This window comes from Quercus robur, chromosome 2, assembly GCF_932294415.1.
Source record: "Quercus robur chromosome 2, dhQueRobu3.1, whole genome shotgun sequence".
Lineage (NCBI taxonomy): Eukaryota > Viridiplantae > Streptophyta > Magnoliopsida > Fagales > Fagaceae > Quercus > Quercus robur.
Genome location: NC_065535.1, coordinates 52,498,140 through 52,521,373, shown reverse-complemented (window position 1 = coordinate 52,521,373; position 23,234 = coordinate 52,498,140). Strand labels below are relative to the sequence as shown.

The 23,234-nt window shown below is 32.1% G+C and overlaps 1 protein-coding gene across 6 annotated transcripts; it reads left to right on the top strand.

The window, feature by feature from the left end:
* Nucleotides 1–11,773: 11,773 nt before the first annotated feature.
* Nucleotides 11,774–23,234, top strand: LOC126713969 (uncharacterized). 6 transcript variants are annotated; one of them, XM_050413941.1, is made up of 8 exons: nt 11,774–11,961; nt 12,146–12,313; nt 12,827–12,933; nt 15,084–15,267; nt 17,403–17,549; nt 18,854–19,432; nt 20,645–20,824; nt 22,501–23,234. In XM_050413941.1, the coding sequence occupies exons 2-8, from the start codon at nt 12,170–12,172 to the stop codon at nt 22,675–22,677; spliced, it is 1,518 nt and encodes a 505-aa protein (XP_050269898.1). In that variant the 5' UTR covers nt 11,774–11,961; nt 12,146–12,169; the 3' UTR covers nt 22,678–23,234. The 6 variants fall into 6 exon arrangements, with proteins under 6 accessions (XP_050269898.1, XP_050269899.1, XP_050269896.1 ...); XM_050413942.1 differs by having other exon boundaries at nt 12,800–12,933; nt 17,472–17,549; XM_050413939.1 differs by having other exon boundaries at nt 12,800–12,933.

The window sequence follows — 23,234 nt, the reverse complement described above, 5'->3', positions numbered from 1 at the left end:
CTTAATTACCCATAAGTTTCTATATATAAAAAAATAATTGAAGGGAACGTTTGAATCTTCTACACCTTTTTCTCTCTCCTTTACAGGCACTCTCTTTCTCTTCCCTATCGGGTTATATGTTTGGTTTGTTTGGGTTTGGAGGATTTAAAGGTGATAGTAACAGTGGTATGCTTCTTGGACGTGACAATGTTAGCGGTTACAAGAGGGATGGTACTAGTTGTAGTAAGCATATCGATGAAAAAATAGGGATGGTAATAGAACAACCATTTGGACAGGGGGGTTTGGCTTCCTCGAGCTTGCACTTTTTCTTCAAGCTTTTGATTCAGCTCACACATTGATGGTGTGGTGTGGACTTGAATGATTCATTTACAAAGATGGGTTATGTTATGAAATTTTAAAGTACTCGTAAGTGTATGAACCGTACCGAAGTATAGTTTGACAAGAACAAGGTCGAATCCACAGGGACTTGAATGAATGTAGGAAAATTAATTAAACCTTAACCAAATTAATCCTAATCTAGTTTAATAAAAATTGGTTTTCTGAGATTAAATAAACTAAGCAAATAGTTAAACTAAGCAAAAGATATAAAGTAATAAAAAGATGTAAACAATCAAGAGAAAAGAATTAAGGTACTAGCATCCGATTTTGTTCAATTACAATACTCTCATGTAAGAAGAGAACGTAATAGGCTTGCTCATAGTTTGGCTAGATATGCAGTAGACATACCAGACTTCCTTGTGTGGATGGAGGATGTTCCACCACAGTTTGTAGTTGTTTTACAGGCTGATTTAGCCAATTTAATTTAAAGCATTTTGAGTTTTCACCCTCAAAAAAAAAAAAAAAAAAAAAGTATAAAACCAAATCATCAATTGTATCTATAGCCAAACAAATCACAAGATATATCCAATTCTAAAAATAAAATCATAAAGTGTATCCATTGACAGACAAATCACAAACGATATCCAATTTTATAATCAAGAATTAATAATCCAAGCATTCAATTAATTAATATAAATCCTAAATCATGAGAAAAACATGATTGAACTCATATCTAGAATCCCATCTTAATCAATTGATATGAAGCAAGAACAATTTAAATCATTAAAGAATAACTATTGTGGGAAAAATCAAATCACATAAATATTACTGATAATCCTTAACAAGGTTTCATCCTTAATCCTAATTATAAATTTAGTTACTCATAGTAATTGAAAGAAAACACAAAAATAAAATACTAAACATTAAACTAGAAAAATAATTAAAACTAACCATCATGGAAGAGGTAGCCGTGGCTCTCTATACATTCAGCCCTCAGCCCTAGCACTAACCTTCGCCTCCCTTTGAATTTTGCCCTAAAAAGCCTTTAAATAAGTCAAGGAATCCTATTACAAGTTGAATTTCCGTATGGAGAAAATCCCAGATTTTTAGGCTTCACTTAACCGACGATTTCGGCCCATTTAATATCTGGATTCGGACTTTTAGAAAACTACAAAGTTGTAGCCCTTTAAGTTAACTTTCCAGCCCAACTTGAATCATCTCAATTGGACTTCTGAGTCGAAAGTAATGCGAAAAATACTAACTAATGTGCAGTCTGGAATCCTAATTCGAATTGGACTTTGATTTGGTACAAATTTCCTTTGATTCCCTGCTCCAATTGGACTTAAATTTAATTGGGTTGATCTTCGTTAACTTCATCATGGCCCTTGTAAAAGTAAAGTCCATTAGCTTTCTTCTTTGCACAAATTCACTTGTTTAATTCAATTCTCCTACAAAAGACAAATTTACGCAATAAAATCCAATTAAGCACAAAATTGATTATTTAGCATTATTTCAAAACAAATATGAAATGCATGAATTACCTCAAAATAAGTATGATAATGCTTTCTAACAATGATATAGATATGCAAAATTAAGCTATTATTAATGCACATCATGTTATATGTAATGTATTGCGAGGTTGAGATTGAGAGGGAATTAGTAAGGTGAGAGAGAGTGAAGCATCGAATTTTGGCACAAAGGGAAATTGGTTGGGCATTGTGACTAGCGATCAACTTGGATGGAAGGGGAATAGGGTAGGGTTTTTCGATTTTAGATTTGATAATAGGGGGTTTTTTGTGTTTGTTTTTGCATAAAATCAAAGGGAAAATGTAAAGGTGATGTTAGAAAAAAAAATAAAGTTGATTAGAATAAGAAAATTAAAATAAAATGTTTGGGTTATGTTTGGTTCTATGGAAATTGATTTTAGAAGAATATTTTCCACATTTAAGGGTGTTTGGGGCTACTGGAAATTGTTTTCCTATTGACAATAAATTAAAGACACTTATGATGGAAATTGGTTTATACTTTCACTTTTTGTAAATTATTTTCCACTTTACCCAAAATTCATCAACCTAACCTCCACCCCTTACCCCCACTGTCTAGCATCCTACCACCACCATCACCTACTAACATCTTCGGTCATTGATGGCCAGCCACTACTATCAGTCCTTAATCACAATTTTTTTAAAATTATATATATGCTTAGGAGATGAGAAAATGTGAGAAAGTAGCAAAAAATATATTTTCCATAACATTTTCAAGAATGCAATCAAACAACTGAAAATATTTTCTAAAACGCTAAACAATACTTGAAAATATTTATTTTATGAAAAATTATGTTATTTTGAGTTGAGGAGACATTTAATGGCCTCCTCATTCTAAACGGACGGAAGTAAATTCAAATGATATATAACATTAAGGTAAAGTTAAAATAGTGGTTAAGGTAAAGTTAAAATAGTGGATTAAAATTTTAAAATTTTAAGGAGTAAAATCAAAATCAACCCAAAATTTAAGAGTATAATATGTAATTTAGTCTTTATTGTTGAGTGTTTGATCCATTCAAATTATGTTATGGAATTTGAATTTCTGATTCACTATTAAAGATGCATGAATTTTAATTTGGTCAATTTTTACAACCATGAATTTGAATAACGTGTCATTAGGAAGACACTTTTGTCTTTCAATTAATCTAGTATTGGTAATGCTAGAACTACAACTCTTATTACAACTTGCTCACGTAGCAAGTTGTAAGTGGTGGAGTTATAGATTTACATAAACCTAACACTTTTATTTCTATACTCACAAATTTTACCACATGAGCAAGTTGTTGTAAAAATTGTTGTCCTAACATTTTCCTTCTAACATTGACTAAATCTGATGGTGGGGACAGGTTATTGAAAAGGTTGCAAGTTCCCATAAGTCAAAAAGAAAAAAGAGAGAAAAGGTTGCAAGTTCCACGAAATTTCTTGACTTCATATATTTACTTTTCGTAGACCTAAGAGCATGAGCATAGGAAAAAAAAAAAAAAAAAAAAAAAAAACTTATTTTACATCCTCAAATACAATTTTATCTATTTTACGAACCTATTTTACAATTCACCTTACATCCTAACTTTTATTTTTACATACAACCCAATAAAATAATATAAATTACCTAATAAAATAATAAAAAGTATTCTACTCTCTCTCTTTCCTCCCTCTCTTTTTCTCTTCACACACAACCACAAGATTAAAAAATTAAAAAAAAAAATTTATTTACAACCTACGAACAATAAGGTTGCATATATGCAACCTTACTGTAGCAGGTGGGTATAAATTTTTGCATCTAGCAACCCAGTTGTGGCATGCTTTTGATGGTTTGAGTTGTAAAATAGCAACTTGGAGAGTTTTATACCCCCAATGCTAATGCTCTAACACAGTCTAGTTATTTAGGCATTTATCCCTCCGCTAATGGATGGATTCCTAGGAAATGCCATGTGTGTCTTGACGAATTATTACATATTATCTGAAGTTTTAAATACTTTTTGTTTCTTTTCTCTATTTTGATCAGAACACTTTTGTGTAGGCCTATTTTAGTATTCCGTTTCGCAAATGTTTTTGTTTATTCATTGAAATAGAATATTTTGGTACCTACTTATTTTAGTTTTCCGTTTCAAAATTACCGCTAAATTATATATAGTTTATTATAAATTTTATATTCCTGAATTAGCATCACATAATATTATACCATATTAAATTATTAATTCAAATTTAAATAATATCATCGTTATATAATATAAGTATATAATATGTCATATATGAGTAATTTTTTTTTTTGAGAAATAAATAAAACAAATATATATATTAATGAAAAAAAATGTCACATGTAAGTAAAGTAAACAAGAAAAGAACATTGTTAAAAGGAAAAAAATAATAATAATAATATGTCATATATGAGTAAAGTAATATATAAAAAAAAAAAAACGGATTTAGGAAAAAATATCATAATTTGTTTACATCTAGACTGAAATCGCCATATTAGGTGAAATTTAGTAGAATGGACCAAAATAGGTAGAATGGACCAAAATTGGTTGAAATTGAGAACAAAATAAAATAAATTGTACTAGTTAGTTAATTAATTGGAATGGAAAATTTCAATTGTTTTGGGCAGGAACATAATAGAATTCAAAACTATAGTATTCTTGTAATATAGTAACTTGATATACTATATAAAAGGTGAAAGTTATCATAATTTAATTAAGGCCAAGAGTTTTAGTTCAAGTAAACATCTCTTAGTATTTTTAATGGAGACATCTAGAATTTCAGAATTCGAACCCTCGATTCATTACCATAATTATCAAATTAAAAAAAAAAAAAATTCACATACTTGTTCAAATTATATCATGTTTTTGTCTTAAATAGTTTATTTTTATTCTTGTCCATACAAAATCACTGTATTTGAAAAGTAAAAAAAAAAAAAAAATGGGTCCGTATATATGAGCAAGAGCAAGAATGCCTCTTCCTTTTTATTATTATTATTTAGTTAGTGGGAAAGGACAAGATGCTTCTGTCAGGAAAGTAACGAGCAATTGAAGATGTATATTCTACTTGGGCGATTAGGGGTGTTGGAAATTTAAAGGAAAGAAGTATGATTTTGCTAAGAAGTTTAAAATAGTGATAGTCAACCATCGGTGGTCCGAATAATCCGTAAAGCAAGGAAAGCGTGTCCAGAGAATCCTTATATTTCTTCTTTTTTTTTTTTTTTTTTTTTTAAGAGAGAGATTGAATTTTAAATTTCTTATTCAACCCTAGAGAATTTTCTAATTGAACTAGTTGGAACCCATTTTTTGGCTAGTTCTTATCAATATGAAATATTATACTTCTTGTTATTTTAGTAACATTTTAGTCGTGTTAGCCTCCATTTGGGATGCGCGTAGCGGTGCTTTTTTTATTTTTTTATTTTAGTGGCTTCCATGTACTGTTCATGGGACCTGTAAGTAAGTTTTTTAAAAAAAACAATTTTAAAATTGTGTCCCACGGCATTATTCACATATTTAAAAATTATTTTATTACAGTATTTTCAATTTTTAACAATAAGCAGTATCCAAACTGACGCTCCATATATTATGTATTATTTTTACTCAATATATATAAATTGACACATTCTTTTGCTCAAAAGATTCTTATTTACTTCATGTAAACTGCTAATGGTATGTGCTTTCGCATGTAATTGCTTCAGCAGGTAATCACTTGAAACTACCAACCAAAACTAAATGCAAGATCTTACAAAAATAGTTAATGTGATCTTTATCATAGTAAGCAGTTGCTTCATGCTCTTAAAATTTTTAATTTATAAACAACAATCCAATTTGTTAAGTAGTGAACTATGGTACCATTGGATTTTTAAACAACTATGTCATAGTGGTTTATAACTTTTGCTAATAAGCTCTAGCTCATATAACACATTTTTCCCTTGAGAGCATGGTGGGTGTGTGATGAGGTTGTGGGTTAAAAACCTATTGGATACATGACTTACTAATAACAAGAAAAAATCTTACAAAAAATCTCTCAAATTCAAACTAATTAATTCTCATCTCTCTCTCTCTCTCTCTCTCTCTCTCCTAGTTATATAATAGTCTCATATTTTTAATTAATTGTCTTTTTTTTTTTTTGTTTGAGAAACAAACACACACACACATACAAGGGAGAGGGAAAGGGTTTCTAACACAAAGGTACACCATAACTCCACTCAAAAGTTATGGTAACTTTTAAGACAAGGTGAGACAAGTTATACTACATACAATACACTCTCTTAAGCAATGTGGGACAATTACCCATACAAATACAAGTATCAACTTATTCAAGTTGGAGGCTTGGAGCATTTAATTGGAATATTGGATTAAGCAGTTGAAGATCTAATTAAACTTATTTAAATTGGAGCGGAACCTCATTATCTTGAATTTTGATTTATTGAATTTGATCTTTTCATAATTTCTATTTTGTTTATTTGCTAACTCATTATTGTACCTTCATTTTTACTAGTGGCTAAAATTTTAAAATGGCTCATAGAAATGATCATGTCATACTAGATAATGTAGAAGTAAATGAGGAAGGACACCAATATTATGAGTCAATTGGTTTACCAATATCCCTTACATCCTCCTCCCCAATTATTGGTAAAGTGATAGTAGTTCACATTCACAATCTCTCACCTCAAATATACTAGCTACTACAACCACCCCAAATGTTAGCCAAAGAAAATTAAAATTTGAGATTTCAATTTATTTTTATAGGGTAGAAAGCATAGTTTTCTGTATCGTACGTATGATACATATCGTATTGGATATAAAAAGTTCCGTATTGTAAGAACATATCGTAAGTGTTCAGAAATTGTACGATATAATGGTGTGTATCCTATGAATCGTAAAATCGTATTGTATTGTACGATATGTACGATACTTAGACATGTGCTTTAAAATGAGTTTTTTTTTTTGGGTTAAAGTTTGTGCTTTTATTTTAATCCAACAAGTCGTTAGACTTGTTTTTAACACAAAAATATTAGTTTACTTAATTTAACCCAATAAAATAAAATGTCCATAAGTTTTTTTTATTTTATTTTATTTATACAAAATTTGGGACCACATACTTACACTTTACTTTCATATTTGTAATTTTATTTTCTATACTATGAATAAGGTATTAATTGACAATATAATTATTTTTTTGTCATTATTGTTATAAGTCTAAGAGGTTAGAATGCCAAGAAGAAATATTAAAATAAAATATTAAAAAAACAAGAAGAGATAGTAAATATTGATGATAATAAAGAAAATTTCAACGAAGAAATAAATTTGCAAAATAATGAACATGTTAATAATGCTAACTTAGATGTAGTTGATTAGGTAAGACAATGAAATTAAATCATTATTTTGGGTTATTTGTCATGTATTATTGTTTTTGAGTTTAATTAATTTGAATATGTATATTATTAACACATGCTAATTTGATTTATTTAGTTTGCTTGTTATAAATTATTATATAAATGATATTAAATTAGTTATTAGTTGAATGTGCTCCGAATTTATAATAAATATATCCTTTATATATGTATGTCTATAATTTTAGTATAAATTTTATTAAGTATCTGTGTATTTTGCAATACATGAAACGATATGATATGGTACATTATACAGAAAAATAAAAAATCAATTCAAGATACGAATAACATTTTGACAATTATGATAGAAAGGATAAATAAATCCTAATGGAAACAAAAGAGATCGAAGAGAAAGGTTTTGTTGACCCTAAAGAGTTGACTTAGTGGTTTCTAAGGTCTCATGTTATCCATAAGATCTTGGGTTCGAAATCTCTTGCTCATCCTATCTTGGGGCCACCCACATAGGATTCTTCTCTATAATAACCCAGTGTGTGTGGGACATGGTATGTGTGTATATGGGATGGAGAAAAATGCATATATTTAAGGGAATAGTTAAATACTCGAAGAAGTATGGATACCTTTATTTATAAAAAAGAAAAAGAAAAAGAAAATAGAGGTTTTGCCCTCCAACTCATCCCGTTAATTGTTTAATAACAACAAGAAGGCACGCCTAGCCCAGTCCATGGGCCGAGTAAGAACGGATTGGGTCAACCTTGCCGAGGTTATTGTGACCTTTAAGTGAAATTCAATTTGCTAACCATATGACTAATTTATGGAAGAATCTTTTTACCTTGCATCCCACAATACTTGACCTTTTGGACTAGTTATTTTAACACACCACGAGAAAGTTAAAGTAGGGGGTGTTTGGTACATGTGTTTGAAAACATGTATTTTGTTGTTTGAAAATATGTGTAAAAATACGTGTGGGTGAAAAAATGTGTGAAAATACGTATAATGTTGTTTAAAAACTTAAAACATGTGTTGGAGTTTGTCTACTAAACAGCTCCTTAATATTCGACCTTTTGCACTAGTTTTTTTGAACAAAAAAACGATAGAATTATATTAATGAAAGCAAAAGAAAAATACAAGAACCATCACCAAGAGATCAACCAAAAGAAAAGCCAAACACAGTGGCAAGAAGAAACTCCGGACAAAGGAGAAAAAAGAAAAAAGGTCTATAGTAAAACGTATGGGATAAACACAAACAAGTGTATTTATCGGCTAGGCAGGGCTGCAGTTAGCCTTTGCTATTTCTCCAGTAGAGATGTTGCCCTTCGAAGGATCATGTTAGGATGTGTTTTGAGTCTTCTCATAGTGGAAGCGATTTCTGGCATTCCATAAAAACCACGTAGTCATTGCCCAAATCTCCAATTCCTTTGTAGACAGTCGCTCAAGCATTTGCCTAGCTAGGGTATAGAAACCACTTATCACAGCTCTACTCTTCTGCAATTTCCTAGGGACCGGAGCTCAATCATTTCGGGCCAAGGGGCATTCTCATAGGATGTGGCATTGTGGCTAGTTGTCTCATCTGACTGACCTTTTGCCGTTGGTGGCTTTGGAGAATTTCTTTTAAGGTGGTTATTAAAAAATTTAAATTATACAAAATTTAATAAAGCGATAATTTAAATATTTGCTACAACTATGAGTCGAGTCACTAATGGCCTGTTTGGAAGTTTAGAGAGGGAGGAGAGTAGAGGGGAAAAGAGTAGTGGGGAGGAGAGTAGAGGGGAATGGTTCCCCTCCACCTTGTTTGGATGTTTTTAAAATTAGTAAGGGGAAGTGAGTAATAAGTCATTCCCCTTGTTTGAATGTTTTAAAAATTAGGATGGAGAGGAGAAGAAATGATATAGACAAATTTACCCCTATTTGAAAATGGACTTGCAACATTGGTCTATTATTAATTTAGAAATGGTAAATTGAAAAATTTATCTAGTCAATAATTTATCTACTACACTCTCCTTCCAAATCTCTCCAATTTGGGGGAATTAAAAATGAGGGGTTAGAGGTGGTTGAAACCCTTCCAAACCCCTTCAAACTCCTTCCTCTCCTTCCTTAAAAAACTTCCAAATAAGGTAATTGAATTACTCTCCCTCTCTCTACTCTACTCCCCCTCATTTTTTAAACTTCCAAACAAGCCATAAGGAAAGTAAAATTGTTGTGATTGCAAAGCTAAAAAGAATATAATTGTCGTCACCATCAAGGAGAACTGACAACTAAAATATATATATTTTTGTACCATTTTTTTGGGAAAATTGAAATTAGAAATCATTTTTGTTGAATAGGTTGAATGAGTTACAAATTTGAATATTTAGCGATTTTTATCTTTTATTTTTTATTTTTTATTTTTTTATAATAAACTTTTTGTTGAATAATTTGATCACTTGATGTTGTTTGGTTTATGTTTGTTCTTATTTGGGTTAATATTTATTGTTGTTATTTAAAATTTTTCTTTTTAATTTTATAAAAGGGATTAAGGATTATTTTTAGGGAGCAAAATTAATTTTGGAGTAATGTTACGTCTACAATATTTTTACAATAAATCTTATGCAAAAAGCTATTATTAGTGAGTAAAAAAATAATATCATTATTGGGCCCAAATTAGAATTAGTAACAATTTACCACATTGGATTTGTTGTAAAAGTATTGTGAAAATGTTGTGAATGTAGCATTATTTTTATTTTTGTTGAACCTAACTTTTTGTAATTCTCAAGTCAAGGTGTTCAATATTTTTATTAGGATGATCACAATAGGTTAGTTTAACATATAATAATTTTTTGACAAGTGTATATATGCATTTTTTTACGAGTTAGGGTGGTCCTGTGACCACCCTGGCTTGCATGTGGAGCCACCAGTGCCTTTTGCACTAGTTACTTTAATATATAATGAGAAAGTCTAAGGGCATAACAAAGTCCCACAATATTTTTACAACACTATAGTTTTTTTTTAATTGTGGTGGGTCTAAAGTATAATATTTTATTTTAATTTGACTAATGGTCAGTTGGCATCTCAATATATCATGAAAATATTGCAGATTTTGTTGGATCCATACTAGACTTTTTGGCTATTAATTTAATTAATATGGGAAATAACCCTTTCACACACATCAAGATTTCAGTTACAACCACACACCCTTGGTGCGGTGGTCACTCACAAGTATAAATGTTTGTGGAGTGTGGCGGGTAAGGGCCGGAGTTCAAGTCTTCAAGAGGGAGCTTCACACACATATACACTTAGATTAGGTTAGAGTAAAAATTTTATCTTATATATAAAAAAAAGAAAAAGATTTCAGTTAAAAACATGAGTCTATGTATGTAGACACTTGCATCAGTGCTTGTATAATAAAAAAGTACAATATTTTAACCAACAAAACCCAAAAATCACTCACATCAGGTAATTTAAAGTTGTGTAAAAATATATGATTGTTATAGCATCTATGTAAATTTACACTAGTATTATTCATTTTGCATTTAGTTTTATTATTTTTTTATTTCTTTATATATCCTGAGGATGAAGGAAGAGAGTGGATGATAATTGTTGTGTATGAAGAAAGATAAATAATTAAAACATTAAGAAAATTTGACATTTTAATGAAATGTAGTTTAAAATAGATAATGTGATGTGGTGTGATTTTTATTTTTTATTTTTATAGGAGATGTGTGATGTTTTGAAAAATAAGTATGTAAAATAGAAAAAGTAGGTTATATTATATTAAGGACAAAGTTTGACTACGAACTTGGTTGTAATCTAAAACTACAATTCCACTTAATATCTTTTGATTAGATGTAAATTTTGAGAAATCCACAATTGGATTATATTTTCTTCTTATATTTTCAATATTTACAAAATTTATAAACGATCAAAGATCATAGTTATGTCAACAATTAAATGTTTAAATTTCAAATATTTGTAGTTTAAAATTATGCATAAAAAATAAGTTTATGGATCGAATAATAAATAACATTTGATCGACACGAAATTTGACAAGTGTATTAAAAACGCAAATAACATGCAATACAACTAGTTAGATTTTTAAATTATGTAACAATGTTAAGATTTTTTTTAGAAGTTAACCAAGTTTGTAGCCAAACTTTTTCCTTATATTAAAAAGTAGGCTAAAATGCAAATTGCATCCTCTAAATTTGGCTGAAATTTACTTGAATCCTCTAACTTCTTTAAGTTTCAAATTTATTCAATTCATGCCTTATTTCCAATTTTGTTAACAAATTTTCCCTTAAAAAAATTATCTTCACTTGAAAAAAATCTATAAAAGTAATAAAAATATTTAATAGATTTTTTTTTTTTTATATAAGAATTTTTTTTTCAATATATCTTTTTTCATTAGTTAATTGCATACTTAATGACAAATTTTTTTAAAAAAATATGATAAAAAGCCTGAATTAAATAACTTTAAAACTTATATGGTTCAATTGAACGAATGAAATGAATTTTAATTAAAAACTTAAAAAGTGGACTTTACATTTTAGGCTAAAAACTACATAATAAGTAATAAACATCGATCAATTAATATTTCAGGCTTCAAACACTTCTTGACATTATTGGTGTGACCATCAAAATTCAAAAACGTATATTTTCCCGGCAGAGCCAAAAGCAAACCCCTTTAGGCTACTCTACTCTACTCTGTCTTACTCTAATCATCCAGTAGCAGTGGAACGTCAAGGCAAAAAAAAGATCTGCTTCCGCACTCATCCTCGCCAATCTCAAATCAAGGTCTGAACCCTTTCGATGCCCTAATTTTTCATTTTCTAATTGTTGCCAATGCGAAACACTACTACCTAGTAAGCATACTCCATTTCTCATTTTCTACTCAGATTCGCTTCCTCTTTCATTGCTTAACCATGCGTGTTCTCGTCAATAACTTTGTGCATTTCAAACATGATTTTTTGTTTTGAAGGTATTTTTGGATTAGAGGCTATCTATGGCTTGGCCAATTCAAGGCATGGAGTCCGTGGTAGCTACAGTCAGTGGGTACAATGGCTCGGAGCGGTTTAACCTCATCAAGCTGATTTCACATGCCGGCGCTAGTTATGTGGGTACTATGTCAAGATCAATTACACACTTGGTGGGTTTTTTCTTTTTCTTTTTTTTTTTTTTTTTGCCCTCTTTAATTTTTAGCTTATATTGTGTTAATGAATCTCCAAAGTAGGAAAACAAGGTAAAATTTCTTCCAAAGTGGGTTTGGAGGAAAATTCTTCTAACCCATTGTGTTGAATTAAGATCCTCTAATTGGAGATAGTCCATTTCATGGGTCATTTAAAACCTTGATTGTTTAAGTGTGTTTTTAATTAATTGACCCTTTTAATGTTTACGTGATTTGTTTAGATGATTTAATGGGTCATGTGATTAAAATGCACTTGTAATTATTGGAATCGTCATGTTATGGGTTGGAGGAAATTCTTTTAAACCAATTTGGAGGAAGATTTTATAGAAGAAAAGGAGTTGAAATGGAGTTTTATAATTTGTTAAATAAAAAAAAGGCAAAAAAGGACTACCCAATAGGTTGTTGTCTTTTGTTTATTGAGGATGTATATTCTACTTGGGTGATTAGGTGTGTTGGAAATTTGAAGGAAAGAAGTATGATTTGGCTAAGAAGTTTAAAATAATGATAGTAAACCATCGGTGGGTTGAAGAATGCATGAGGCAAGGAATGCGTGTCCCAGAGAATCCTTATATTTTTCAAAGGTATGACTAAATTTTTTCCCTTCTGGCTTTTCCTTAACAATAGGAAGTGTGATACTTCTTGTTATTTTGGTATCTTTTTAGTCTAACTTAATGTTATTCTCCATATATTATGTTTTTTTAGTGGATATGTATAAATTGACACATTCTTTTGCTCAAAATATTCTTATTCATTTCATGTAAACTGCTAATGGTATGTGCTTTCCCATGTAGTTGCTTCATTGGGTAATCACTTGAAACTGCCAACCAAAACTAAGTGCAGGATCTTACCAAAATAGTTATTATGATCTTTATTGTAGTAAGCAGTTGATTCATGCTCTTAAAAATTTTAATATATAAACAACAATCTAATTTTTTAAGTAGTGAACTATGGGACCTTTGGATTTTTAAACAACTTTGTTAAAGTAGCTTATAACTTTTGCTAATAAGCTCTAGCTCAAATGACACCTTCTCCCCTTGATAGTATGGTGGGTGATGAGGTTGTGCGTTCAAGACCTATTGGCTGCATGACTTACTAATAACAAGAAAATTGAACTCATGTAGATTCTTTGAACCATATTGCAAATTTGAAATAATCAGTTCTCACCTTAGCTTCAAGTCTTGATATGCAGCATAGAGCTCTTGATGGATCTCACATAAGAGGGGGGCCATCATAGGAGTTGGATGCCTCTTTATATGTTTTAATTATTTATTTATTTATTTATTTTGCGTAATATCATTCACACATGAATGTTTGAGGCAATTGCCTCAAAACATTTTAGTTTTTGTTACTTTTTTGGGTCCTTTCAGATGGTAGGCGCTGGATATTTTGTACATGGGATATGGTTTTTTATTCTAAATAATTGTTGCCTTCATATATATGAAACTCATATTTTATATGAATCATTATCAAGATGCTGCTAGCGTTGTGTTTTTTTAGCCTTATGCTCTAATGTGAGATTGCATCTATATAGTCAGCATGTGTGGTGCCAAAGATCTTCCAATTTGACAAATCGCTAATTTTGGTTGGTAGTTTTTGATTGGAAAAAACAAAAAAAACCATCAAGGAAAAAGTTTAGTAATGAAAAGTAAACTTTTATTATCTAAAAGACTAAAACACAGGGAACTGTGTCACTTTGATATTATTTTGGTAGAGAAGGGAGGGTAAGTTGGTTTATATATATGGATTAGGATCAAGTTACACTTGATCCAACTATTTGTTAATGTTACACCACTAAAAAACTTTTCATTGGATTAATATTTTAAAAATTGCACCGGTGGATTACATGTTCTCGTTCTTCTTAAGACGCATACTAAATTTTTGATTAATCGGATGTTATTTACCTTTAGATCAATACGCTCATATTTTGTGTATAATTTTAAAATATAAAAAATAAAAAATGTAATAATTTTATAGATAAGATAGTTATTGATCTCTGAACATCTTGAAAATTTGCAAGTATGGAGGGTATAAGGAGAAGATGTAATTTAATAGTAGATTTGTCAAAATACTCACCTGACAAAAAAATTATTAAGTGGTGTAATATTGCCAAAAGTTACACTGAGTGTAACTTGAATCCAACCAAATATATATAATATAAATTATTGTCAAGTTCTCTTTGTCTCTGTTTGCACTAAGAGTAGCCCCCAAATTATCATTCAAAATCAACAATTATGTATATATTTTTTGTCTGGTAAGTAAGAAATTTTATTGATAATGAATAGCGATCCAAAAAACTCGGCAACCTAGGTACGTGGGAAGTTTATGCATTCACATTATGATCTTAAATTTGTCATTAATATGGCTTCACTTAAATGAAACTATGAGGAAGGTAATTTATCTGTATATAGCCTTGACCCCCGAGAAAAACTTTTTGTCTCCCCCATTGGTTGCTTCAATATTTAATAAGGCCAGTGTACCTTTATATGACTTAGCACATGGATTGTAAAACCCCCTGCTTTTTATTACAACTTGGGTTTAGTATTTGTAGAAGTGGAGCTTGTTTCCATGTTTTAAATCTCAATTTTCTTACTACAATGACTCAATTATCTGAAAGCTTCTCTCTTTTTGGGAAGAAACTTGTCTCCCTTGTGCTAAAGTTGAATTCATATTTTGACCATTAATGAAATTTATTAGTGTTAGACTTATGCTTTCAGGGTTTTATTGTATGCAGTGGGGAAGAAGTGGGGCCCTTATTGATGGAACTCCCACTTGTTAATACGAGTGTCTCAGCAAAGAATCGTAAAGTGCTTACTGACAAATCAAATACTTGTGAAATCTCTCAAACACAATCTATTGATTTGGTGTGCGGAGATTCTGGTCTAGCAGCATTTTCTGAATCTTGTTTGTTGAATAAGGTACTTGTAGGGACTCTCTCTCTCTCTGTCTATATATGTGTGTGTGTGTGTGTGTTGTGTGCGTGATGCTTAATTTTGCTAAACTACAGTAGCTGTTGTTTGGTTGGAGAAGTCATACTGTTCTGGAATACTAAGGTTATGCTTGTGGGACTGTGGCTGTCAAGGCCTTTTTGGTCCAAGAGAATCTTTCTAGTTATTTTCTTTAGTTGTTCAGCTTTGAGTCTTATATTTGTTAGGCTTTGTCTATCCATAATATTTTCAATTGAGGTGTGGAAAATTGTATCACAATAGTGCCAAAATAGGAAATATTATGCTTGCTATGGAGAAGATTGAATCAAGTTCATGCTAGTATTGTTTGAAGTTGTAATTGTGCTTGTATCAATATGTCTTCTTGGTTTTCTTTTACTTGGGATATATTAGATGTGAGGTTAATTTGGTGGAATGGCTAACATCCTTCTTTGCCCGTGCCCACCCAACCCCCCCCCTTTCTTTTAGATTGTTGGGATTGAACGTAACACCTATTTCAAACCATGTCAGCCTCTTCTCACCAGAGTGAAGGCCTTGGCCTGCAAGCAAAGGGGCATCAATGTTATTTGGGTTTCAAATTTATAACAGTCACAATTATTTCAGCTACCATCACCTTGAGGGAGAGGAAAAATCAAACATTTGATGTAGTGGAGGTCTCAGTTTTTTAGTTGAAGTCCTTGTTCTTGAGATCATTGTTTGAGTGTTCATGCATCACAATCACTGTAGACTTTATAGACTTGCTTTTCTTTAGAGTGTATGTCTTATAAATTTTCTAGGAGGGATTTGGGTACACACCATGTGTACTCAAGGTCTCTCCTCCATATCAATAGAAATCAGGAAAGTACATAAAAAGGCCTAGGGTTTAAACCTTGTTTAGATTAGGTCCTGGAATTTTAATTTTGTCAATTGAAGTTCCAAACTGATTAACTTGTTTCAATTCAAAGCCCTCGTCCATCTCCGTTATTCTACGCAGTAATGGTGCAGAGAAAAAAGAAAAACTGTTGAGGGTTTGTTTTTCTAGCAATTGCTTTCTCCCTAATGGCCTGTTTGGATTGAGGGGAGTAAAAGGGAGTAGAGTAGAATTGGCTAGAAATTAGCGCAATTTTTGGACAACTCTACTTTACTTCCCGTCCCTCCCCCTCAATTCAGACCGACCATAAGTGAAATGTTCTCTCCCTAAATGAAGATTTCTTTCTCTACCCTCTCTGTACAATGGCTGCCAACTTGATTTATGAACAGACCCTAGGTGAAATGTGGAGTTTATAAGTGATTTCTAGCTTTTGCATCATTATCATATTAAATTCTGGAATCAACTTGATTGTGGCTAGTTTTTACCTTCAGACTTGTCTCCCCTCCCCCACCTGTCCACCCCACCAAAAAAAAAAAAAAAACTTGAGGCCACTTAGACATGTTCATGGATTGACTAATTACATGTATAGGGAGGAAATTTTATGTCTCAGTGGTAATCATGGGTAACTAGAGTTGCCTTTTTAATTCATGAAAACCAAGACGATGAAGTAATCCTAAATATTTTTGCATGGGTGGAGATGATAATTTGACCACTGGTGCGAAGTACTACTGGGGAGCATATATTAATACTGCATCCTTTTCTTTAAGAAAATTCATTTGAAAGTTTGATCATGGTTTTCTGTTTTTAATAGGGTGGCCCCCCTTTGTGTGCTTTTATTAATGAAATACTTGTATTTGTATATATATGAAACATGTAAAGAACTGTGTGTGTGCGTGCACGCGCGAATGTGCAAGAATCTATGTACATTTTTGGATGTATTTATGTATTGATTGTATGAAGCTATGTATATATACATTTGTGGTGGATGAATCAAGAAAAGTACATTTCCATACTGGCAAATGTTGTTTCTCAGTTTTGTGTCCTGCAGTATACTTTTGTTTGCAGAAGGTCCCACTTGACTCAGTGATTCTGTATCTTACACTTCCCAATTGTCTGCAATTTAGTTGGAATTACATACAATTATTTGTCCATGCAACTTATTTACAATTCATTTTTAATGTATAGTAATTTGATAGAAGTTTTTAGTATAAAAATGAGTTGATGCTCAACATTTATGTCTTCCCCAACTCTATTGTAGAATTTATTTCCTGATTCTCGAGAGAGAAATGATATTTCTAACAAACTAAAGCACAAACTGGTTAGAAAGACTTCAAAGCAAGTGAATGGGTCAAGTAGCAGATCCTGTTTAGAGGAGCCTCCCTTATCTGGTTTATTTACAAAAAAGGTAATAAATCCCAGTACAAAGTTTTCTGCTTTACTTATTCTGTGTTTTGTAGAAGAAAACTTGTTTCTTATGCTACTGAGTTCTTGTTAAGTTAGCTTTTCTGTTCTGCTGGGTGTTCTAAAGTTTTAGCTGGTATATGGGACAAAAATGAAAAATTCAAACACTAAGTTGTATTATCTGTTACAAATTCTTAAAAGGATTAATATATGGTACTGCATATATAGTAGAAAGTGAATCACTGTATAAATATATGTAGTATATGATATGTTTGTTGTGATTGCAAGTTTCTTCCACCAAAAGCGGCATGTCATAGGTTTGAGTTTGGGAATCAGCCTCTCCAAGGCAAAAAATTTGGGGTTAAGGTTGCCTACCAGTTACATCTCCCAAAATCCCACAAAAGTGGGCAGCTTTGTGCACTTGGTACAACCTTTAATTGATGTAATACAAATGAACAAAACTATATCAGATTTGGTATTCCTGGACAGCTAGGATTATGAAGAATTAGGATTAGGATTTGGTGGGAAAAAGATTTGGAAAATCTGGGAATGAAACAAAGAGAAAAATCTAAGGTTCAAGTTGCTGTTTCAGGGATGTGAATAGTAATTTGTGAACAGTACTTTGGATCTTTGTGGGTTATTTTGGGCTATTTGATGGATGGGTGGTTTGGGGATTTCAAGTTTTGGAATTCCTAGTGGTTTTTTGAATTTCCTTTTGAAGTTAATGGATCTCCAGTTGTTTTTATGATAGTTCAAGGGGTCTATGCCAGGGTGACCCGCTTTCACCCCTTTTATTCTTTATGGTTATGTAGGCCTTGAGCAAGTTGATGTTGAGGGCAGTAGATATGCAGTTTATTCAGGGTTTTGAAGTGAGGGGAAGGGAGAATGCACAATTTATTCTCAAAAAAAGGCTTTAGTTGGGTTTGAAAACACAAAACAACAAAACAGAAAACAACAACCAGACAGCCCTGAACTTTTTTGTGTTCCAAACTGATTAATTGAATTTGGCATGCAATCTCAGCAACTGAGTGGTTTCCTTAAGATTTGAGCATTGCTGACGTATATCTGCCTAATTAATTTTCAAAGTTCATATTTCTGTTTTGCAATTTGTGATTCTTTCTTATTTCCCTGAAACATTGTTCAGTCTTGCTAGTTGCACGGGTTTTGCTTTACAAGTACAGATTTCTTTTTCTTTGTTCACATCATCTTTTTCATTCAATACTTCTAGAAAAGCTTTAGTCATTTTTGAAATATCTATTCAAGGTCATTATTTCCTTAATTCTTTTTTTTTTTTTTTTCATTGAAAAGCATGAGTCAAGTTCTTATTCTAAGCATCTGGATAGAGACAAGAGAAAGATCTTAAATAATAATGGACTCAATATTTCGGCTGAACCTTCTTATAAAGGAAGGAGGCTTGTGGAAAGGAATGCCAGTATACCTTTGCTGGAGTCTGCACAGTTGGATTTGGACAAAGAGTGCTACCCAATTAGAGTACTTAACCCACACAACAGTGTCGCAGGTTCATCAAGTCATTCAGATGCAATACAGAATACTAATATATTGGAAATTGGGGGAGCATCTGGTGATCGGTGCCATATTCTAAGTAGAATTACAAATGAAGGTTCAGAAGCTTCCATGGATTCAGATTTATGTGTTAAGCATGCGTCAACAGCCGTGGAAAGAACTTCACAAGATGGGTGTACTAATGTTGAGGACTTACAAGAAGAGACCATAGATGAGAGTCAGAATGAACATGTTACCAGATTACCTACTTCAACAGAGTTATCATGTGTTATATGTTGGACAGATTTCAGTTCAACCAGGGGGGTTTTACCATGTGGGCATCGATTTTGTTATTCATGCATCCTAAGCTGGGCTGATGTAATGGTATACATTCTTTCCATTTATATGCTGCTTCATATTTCACATGCTAGAATAAAATTTTTACTTCAATGCTTAAAATGTCCTCAATGTGCAACAAAATGCGTTAAAGATAATCTTTTATTTTATTAGTTCTTCACTTATAAAATTGATCAAATTTCGATATGCAATTCAAAGATTTGAGGTAGTAAATAGTCTTTTACATATGCATAATGCATGCTTGTCACTTACCATTCTCTTCATTGCAGTTTTATAACTTTATATCACACTTTTTCCATATGCTCCTATTTATTAAGGATTTGGTGCTTGGTTTTCCTTACAAGTAAGAACGGTATTTCAGTTTCCACTGAGTGATCGTAATAAGTATAGTTTTGATAGGTGGTGGCTTATAGTTAAGATATATGCCCTCCTATGCTGGACGTGACATTCAGTTTGCTATCATTCAAGTTCAATACCTTTTACAATGGACGTTATAGTGGAATTGCATAGTTGGAATGTATTGTACTACCTGAACAAATACGTTAATACTTGATAGAATTCAATTTGGAAGAATGGTTTTCTTGGTAAAAAATATGAGGAAGGCTAAATTGGGAAATTTAGTGTAGTATTTCAATGATATTTAAAAGGACTAGGGTTTTGAGAAGATATTCCTGCTGAATAAATGTGATTGTTCAAACCCTCTGTTGGTCATGTTGCTTACTTTCATTTATTCTCTTAATATCTCATTAATGTGAACTTTTTTATTTTTTATTTTTATTTAATAAAAATGAGCAAGAAAGTTGCTTCTGAAGGCAGTTTTGTTTTGAAATTATAAGTTGCCTGGATGAAGCAAATAGCCACTCCAAATTGACAGGAAGATATTTGGGTCATGTCACTTCATATGTTTGTTATTGTTACTTTTGGAAATTTTTGAATGATAAAGTGTCACCTAGTATGCACCAACAATGTGCAGCATTATAAAACTAGAGAAAGGAATTTCTCTTTGATTTTTTATTGGGGAAGTTCACACACCCAACCATTACATGGTCCCACAATTTTCTGAAGCTAAACATGGTTAATCAAAATCTATTTTTTGTGGACTGAGTGATCGTGGTTTTTTTCTCTCCCTCATGTCATCAACATTTGGAAAATTTTGGATTACAATCAGTATACTACTTTTGTGCTCTTTATATGAATTTCAATGCCAAATTGCTCATATGTTGGTGACCGTGTATGTAGGCTTCAAGGAGAAAAATTTCAACTTGCCCTTTGTGCAAGGCGAGTTTTAATAGCATTACAAAGGTTGAGGATGCAGCCACTACTGATCAGAAAATATACTCCCAGACTATTCCATGTGCTCATTCAGACTTGGATATTTTCATTCTCGCTGATTTAGAAACAACCAGTTTTGGTGCTCAGGTAAGCTTATACTAGTAAACCTTTCTAGGTTTTTGGCATTACTTATGGAATTTTTTCTGTTGGAGTAGACATAGAAACATCTTTCTCCTGTTTCCTGACATCTGGTTTTGAATAGAACTTCAGTTCAGCCATTTCTTACAATTAAAATCATTACTCTAAGGATTGAGGAATCAACGGGATATTCCTGTGCTGTGTACTTAACTACGATGGCTCATATTCTCATAATAGCCTAATAGACGTGAAAGAATATAATTGATTATCTTTATATTGACAGTCATATGAATACCACCAGCCTGTTAGGTGGGATGGTACCTTCCCCAAGCCTTAGAGCTTGGGGTTAAGGGTGGGTCTCAGGTTCTAGCTCCAGGGCATATCTAGTAATTAATATTTCTAACCAATCTGAAAATCGACAGTCATATGAACTTTTTTCCTTTTGGGTAAATTACTCCATCTATTGAGATTTCAAGAAATGACTCTTCTCTCCAAAGTATGGGATGAAATGAAACTCATCTCCTTGAGTTTAGTATAAAGAGAACAGATAAGTACATGTCTGACTTTCCTTACAGACTATTCCATTTTTGAAAACAGATTCCTACCCAAACTATGGATGAAATGACACTCCCACTTGAGGTTTGTATAAATGAGCAAGAATCTTTTTCTAAAAGTGGAATGTTAAGGAGTCATGATGTGAGAGGGCATGGATCTTTGCATTTATACAAGCCTAAAAAGAAAAAAAAGGGGGGGGGGGGGGGGGGATTGTCATTTTGTGAAACCTCAAGGGAGGTTGGTGTAATTTACCCTTTCATTTTTTGTTAAGAGAGTTATATTGTATGACCTTAAGGAGCCACTTTCAATAGCAATGGTAAAAATCCGGGGCTGTTGAGTGTGAGTGTGCAGGTTCTAACATTGAGATTAATCACTTAATGTGAAAATGCTGAAGATTTAGGGTTGCACGTTGATCTTTCCTCCCTAGCATTCTCCTTTGTGGGACCAACAATAGGTCATGGATTTTTGGGTGAAAGAGAGACTGCATTTTCAGGACTGCCAACCTTCACTTTGTAGTGCAGAATATATTCAGAAGTCTGTACTGTGCCAAGTTGTGCATATACCTTAATCCTGTTTAGTCATTTTCCTTCCCATGGAGAGTTCAATTATCCTTTAGTACTCATTCTCAATTTCTCCAACTGGTTTGAAAATGGTTCTTTGTGGACAGTTTTCTTGAATGTTTTCAAGATTTTCATCTTTAATTTGGATGAGCTTATCTCAAGCCATATAGTACAAATATGGAAATGATAGCAAACCTGAATTGATATCAGAGAAATGATAAATTGAAACACACTCACACACAAAGGTGTGGGAAGAACTTGTTATCCTATTTTTTTATGTAAGTAAATTCCATGACCTTAAGTGTCCAGTAGTAGTCCCTCCAATGTTGGTAGAACATTTAACTAAGTCTGAAGTTAAAATATCTGTTTTCAAATTCTGGATACATGTCAATTGTGCTAGATACTGATTGTTAAAAAAATGTTGGCATGTGACACTTAGATGGCCCCTTTCATAGAATTGACTGAACTACTTAGCTCTGTAGTGAATCATTAAATGTCACCCATTAAACATTGGAAGTTTGTGCAGATTTGGTAGCATATGTGGCTAACTTTCTCTTTTATGTTATACAGTCTTCCCTTGCGCTGATTTGTAGCAAATGCCGCTGTCGGGAACCTGAGGATCTCCTCATTAGCTGTCATCTTTGCCGGATTCGACGCATCCATTCCTACTGCTTGGACCCTCCCTTGTTACCATGGACATGCATTCATTGTAAGGATCTCCGGATGCTCTACCATCATGCCTCTTAACACACATCTCTTGAAACTCTACAATGTGCAAATATGTGTTAATCAGTTATACATATACAGTGAAAATGACAGCTGTTGTATAGCAGTGTGTATTTTTCTGGGGTTAAACAATATTGGATTAGGATCCTTCAGAGTTTTTAGTGGAGTTCTTAAAATTGTATCTATCCATTTTAAAATGAGTGGATTGAATTTTGCCACATTATCAATAAATTTAAACAGATATCAAAATAGTGATAGTCAATGTTATGTTGATAATGTGGTATAGTCTTATTTACTAATTTCAGAATGGATGGATTAGATTTTAAGAACTCTATGGTGGAGTAATCTAAGAAACTCTCGAGGATCTTAATCCAAGCATTCTTACAAGGACCTTTGGTGAACGTGTGTTGGGAACTTGTATATCTCGTTAGTTGTCATCTGTGACAGTTGTGACTTTCATTCCAACTTCCTGGACCTATCTTTCAGTGGGTGTAAGCTCACTATTTTCAACGTTTATGCATGTAGCAATTGCATTTTAACATGAATGCTGAATCTGTTATGATTTCTGTTGTGCTTGA

What these genes read in the sequence shown, in the direction of transcription:
- LOC126713969 (XM_050413939.1), top strand. Translation starts at nt 12,170, where the DNA reads ATGGCTTGGCCAATTCAAGGCATGGAGTCCGTGGTAGCTACAGTCAGT. An exon ending in AATCCTTATATTTTTCAAAG is followed by an intron (nt 12,934 to 15,083) that starts GTATGACTAAAT and finishes TATTGTATGCAG; the next exon opens with TGGGGAAGAAGTGGGGCCCT. An exon ending in TAAGCTGGGCTGATGTAATG is followed by an intron (nt 19,433 to 20,644) that starts GTATACATTCTT and finishes CCGTGTATGTAG; the next exon opens with GCTTCAAGGAGAAAAATTTC.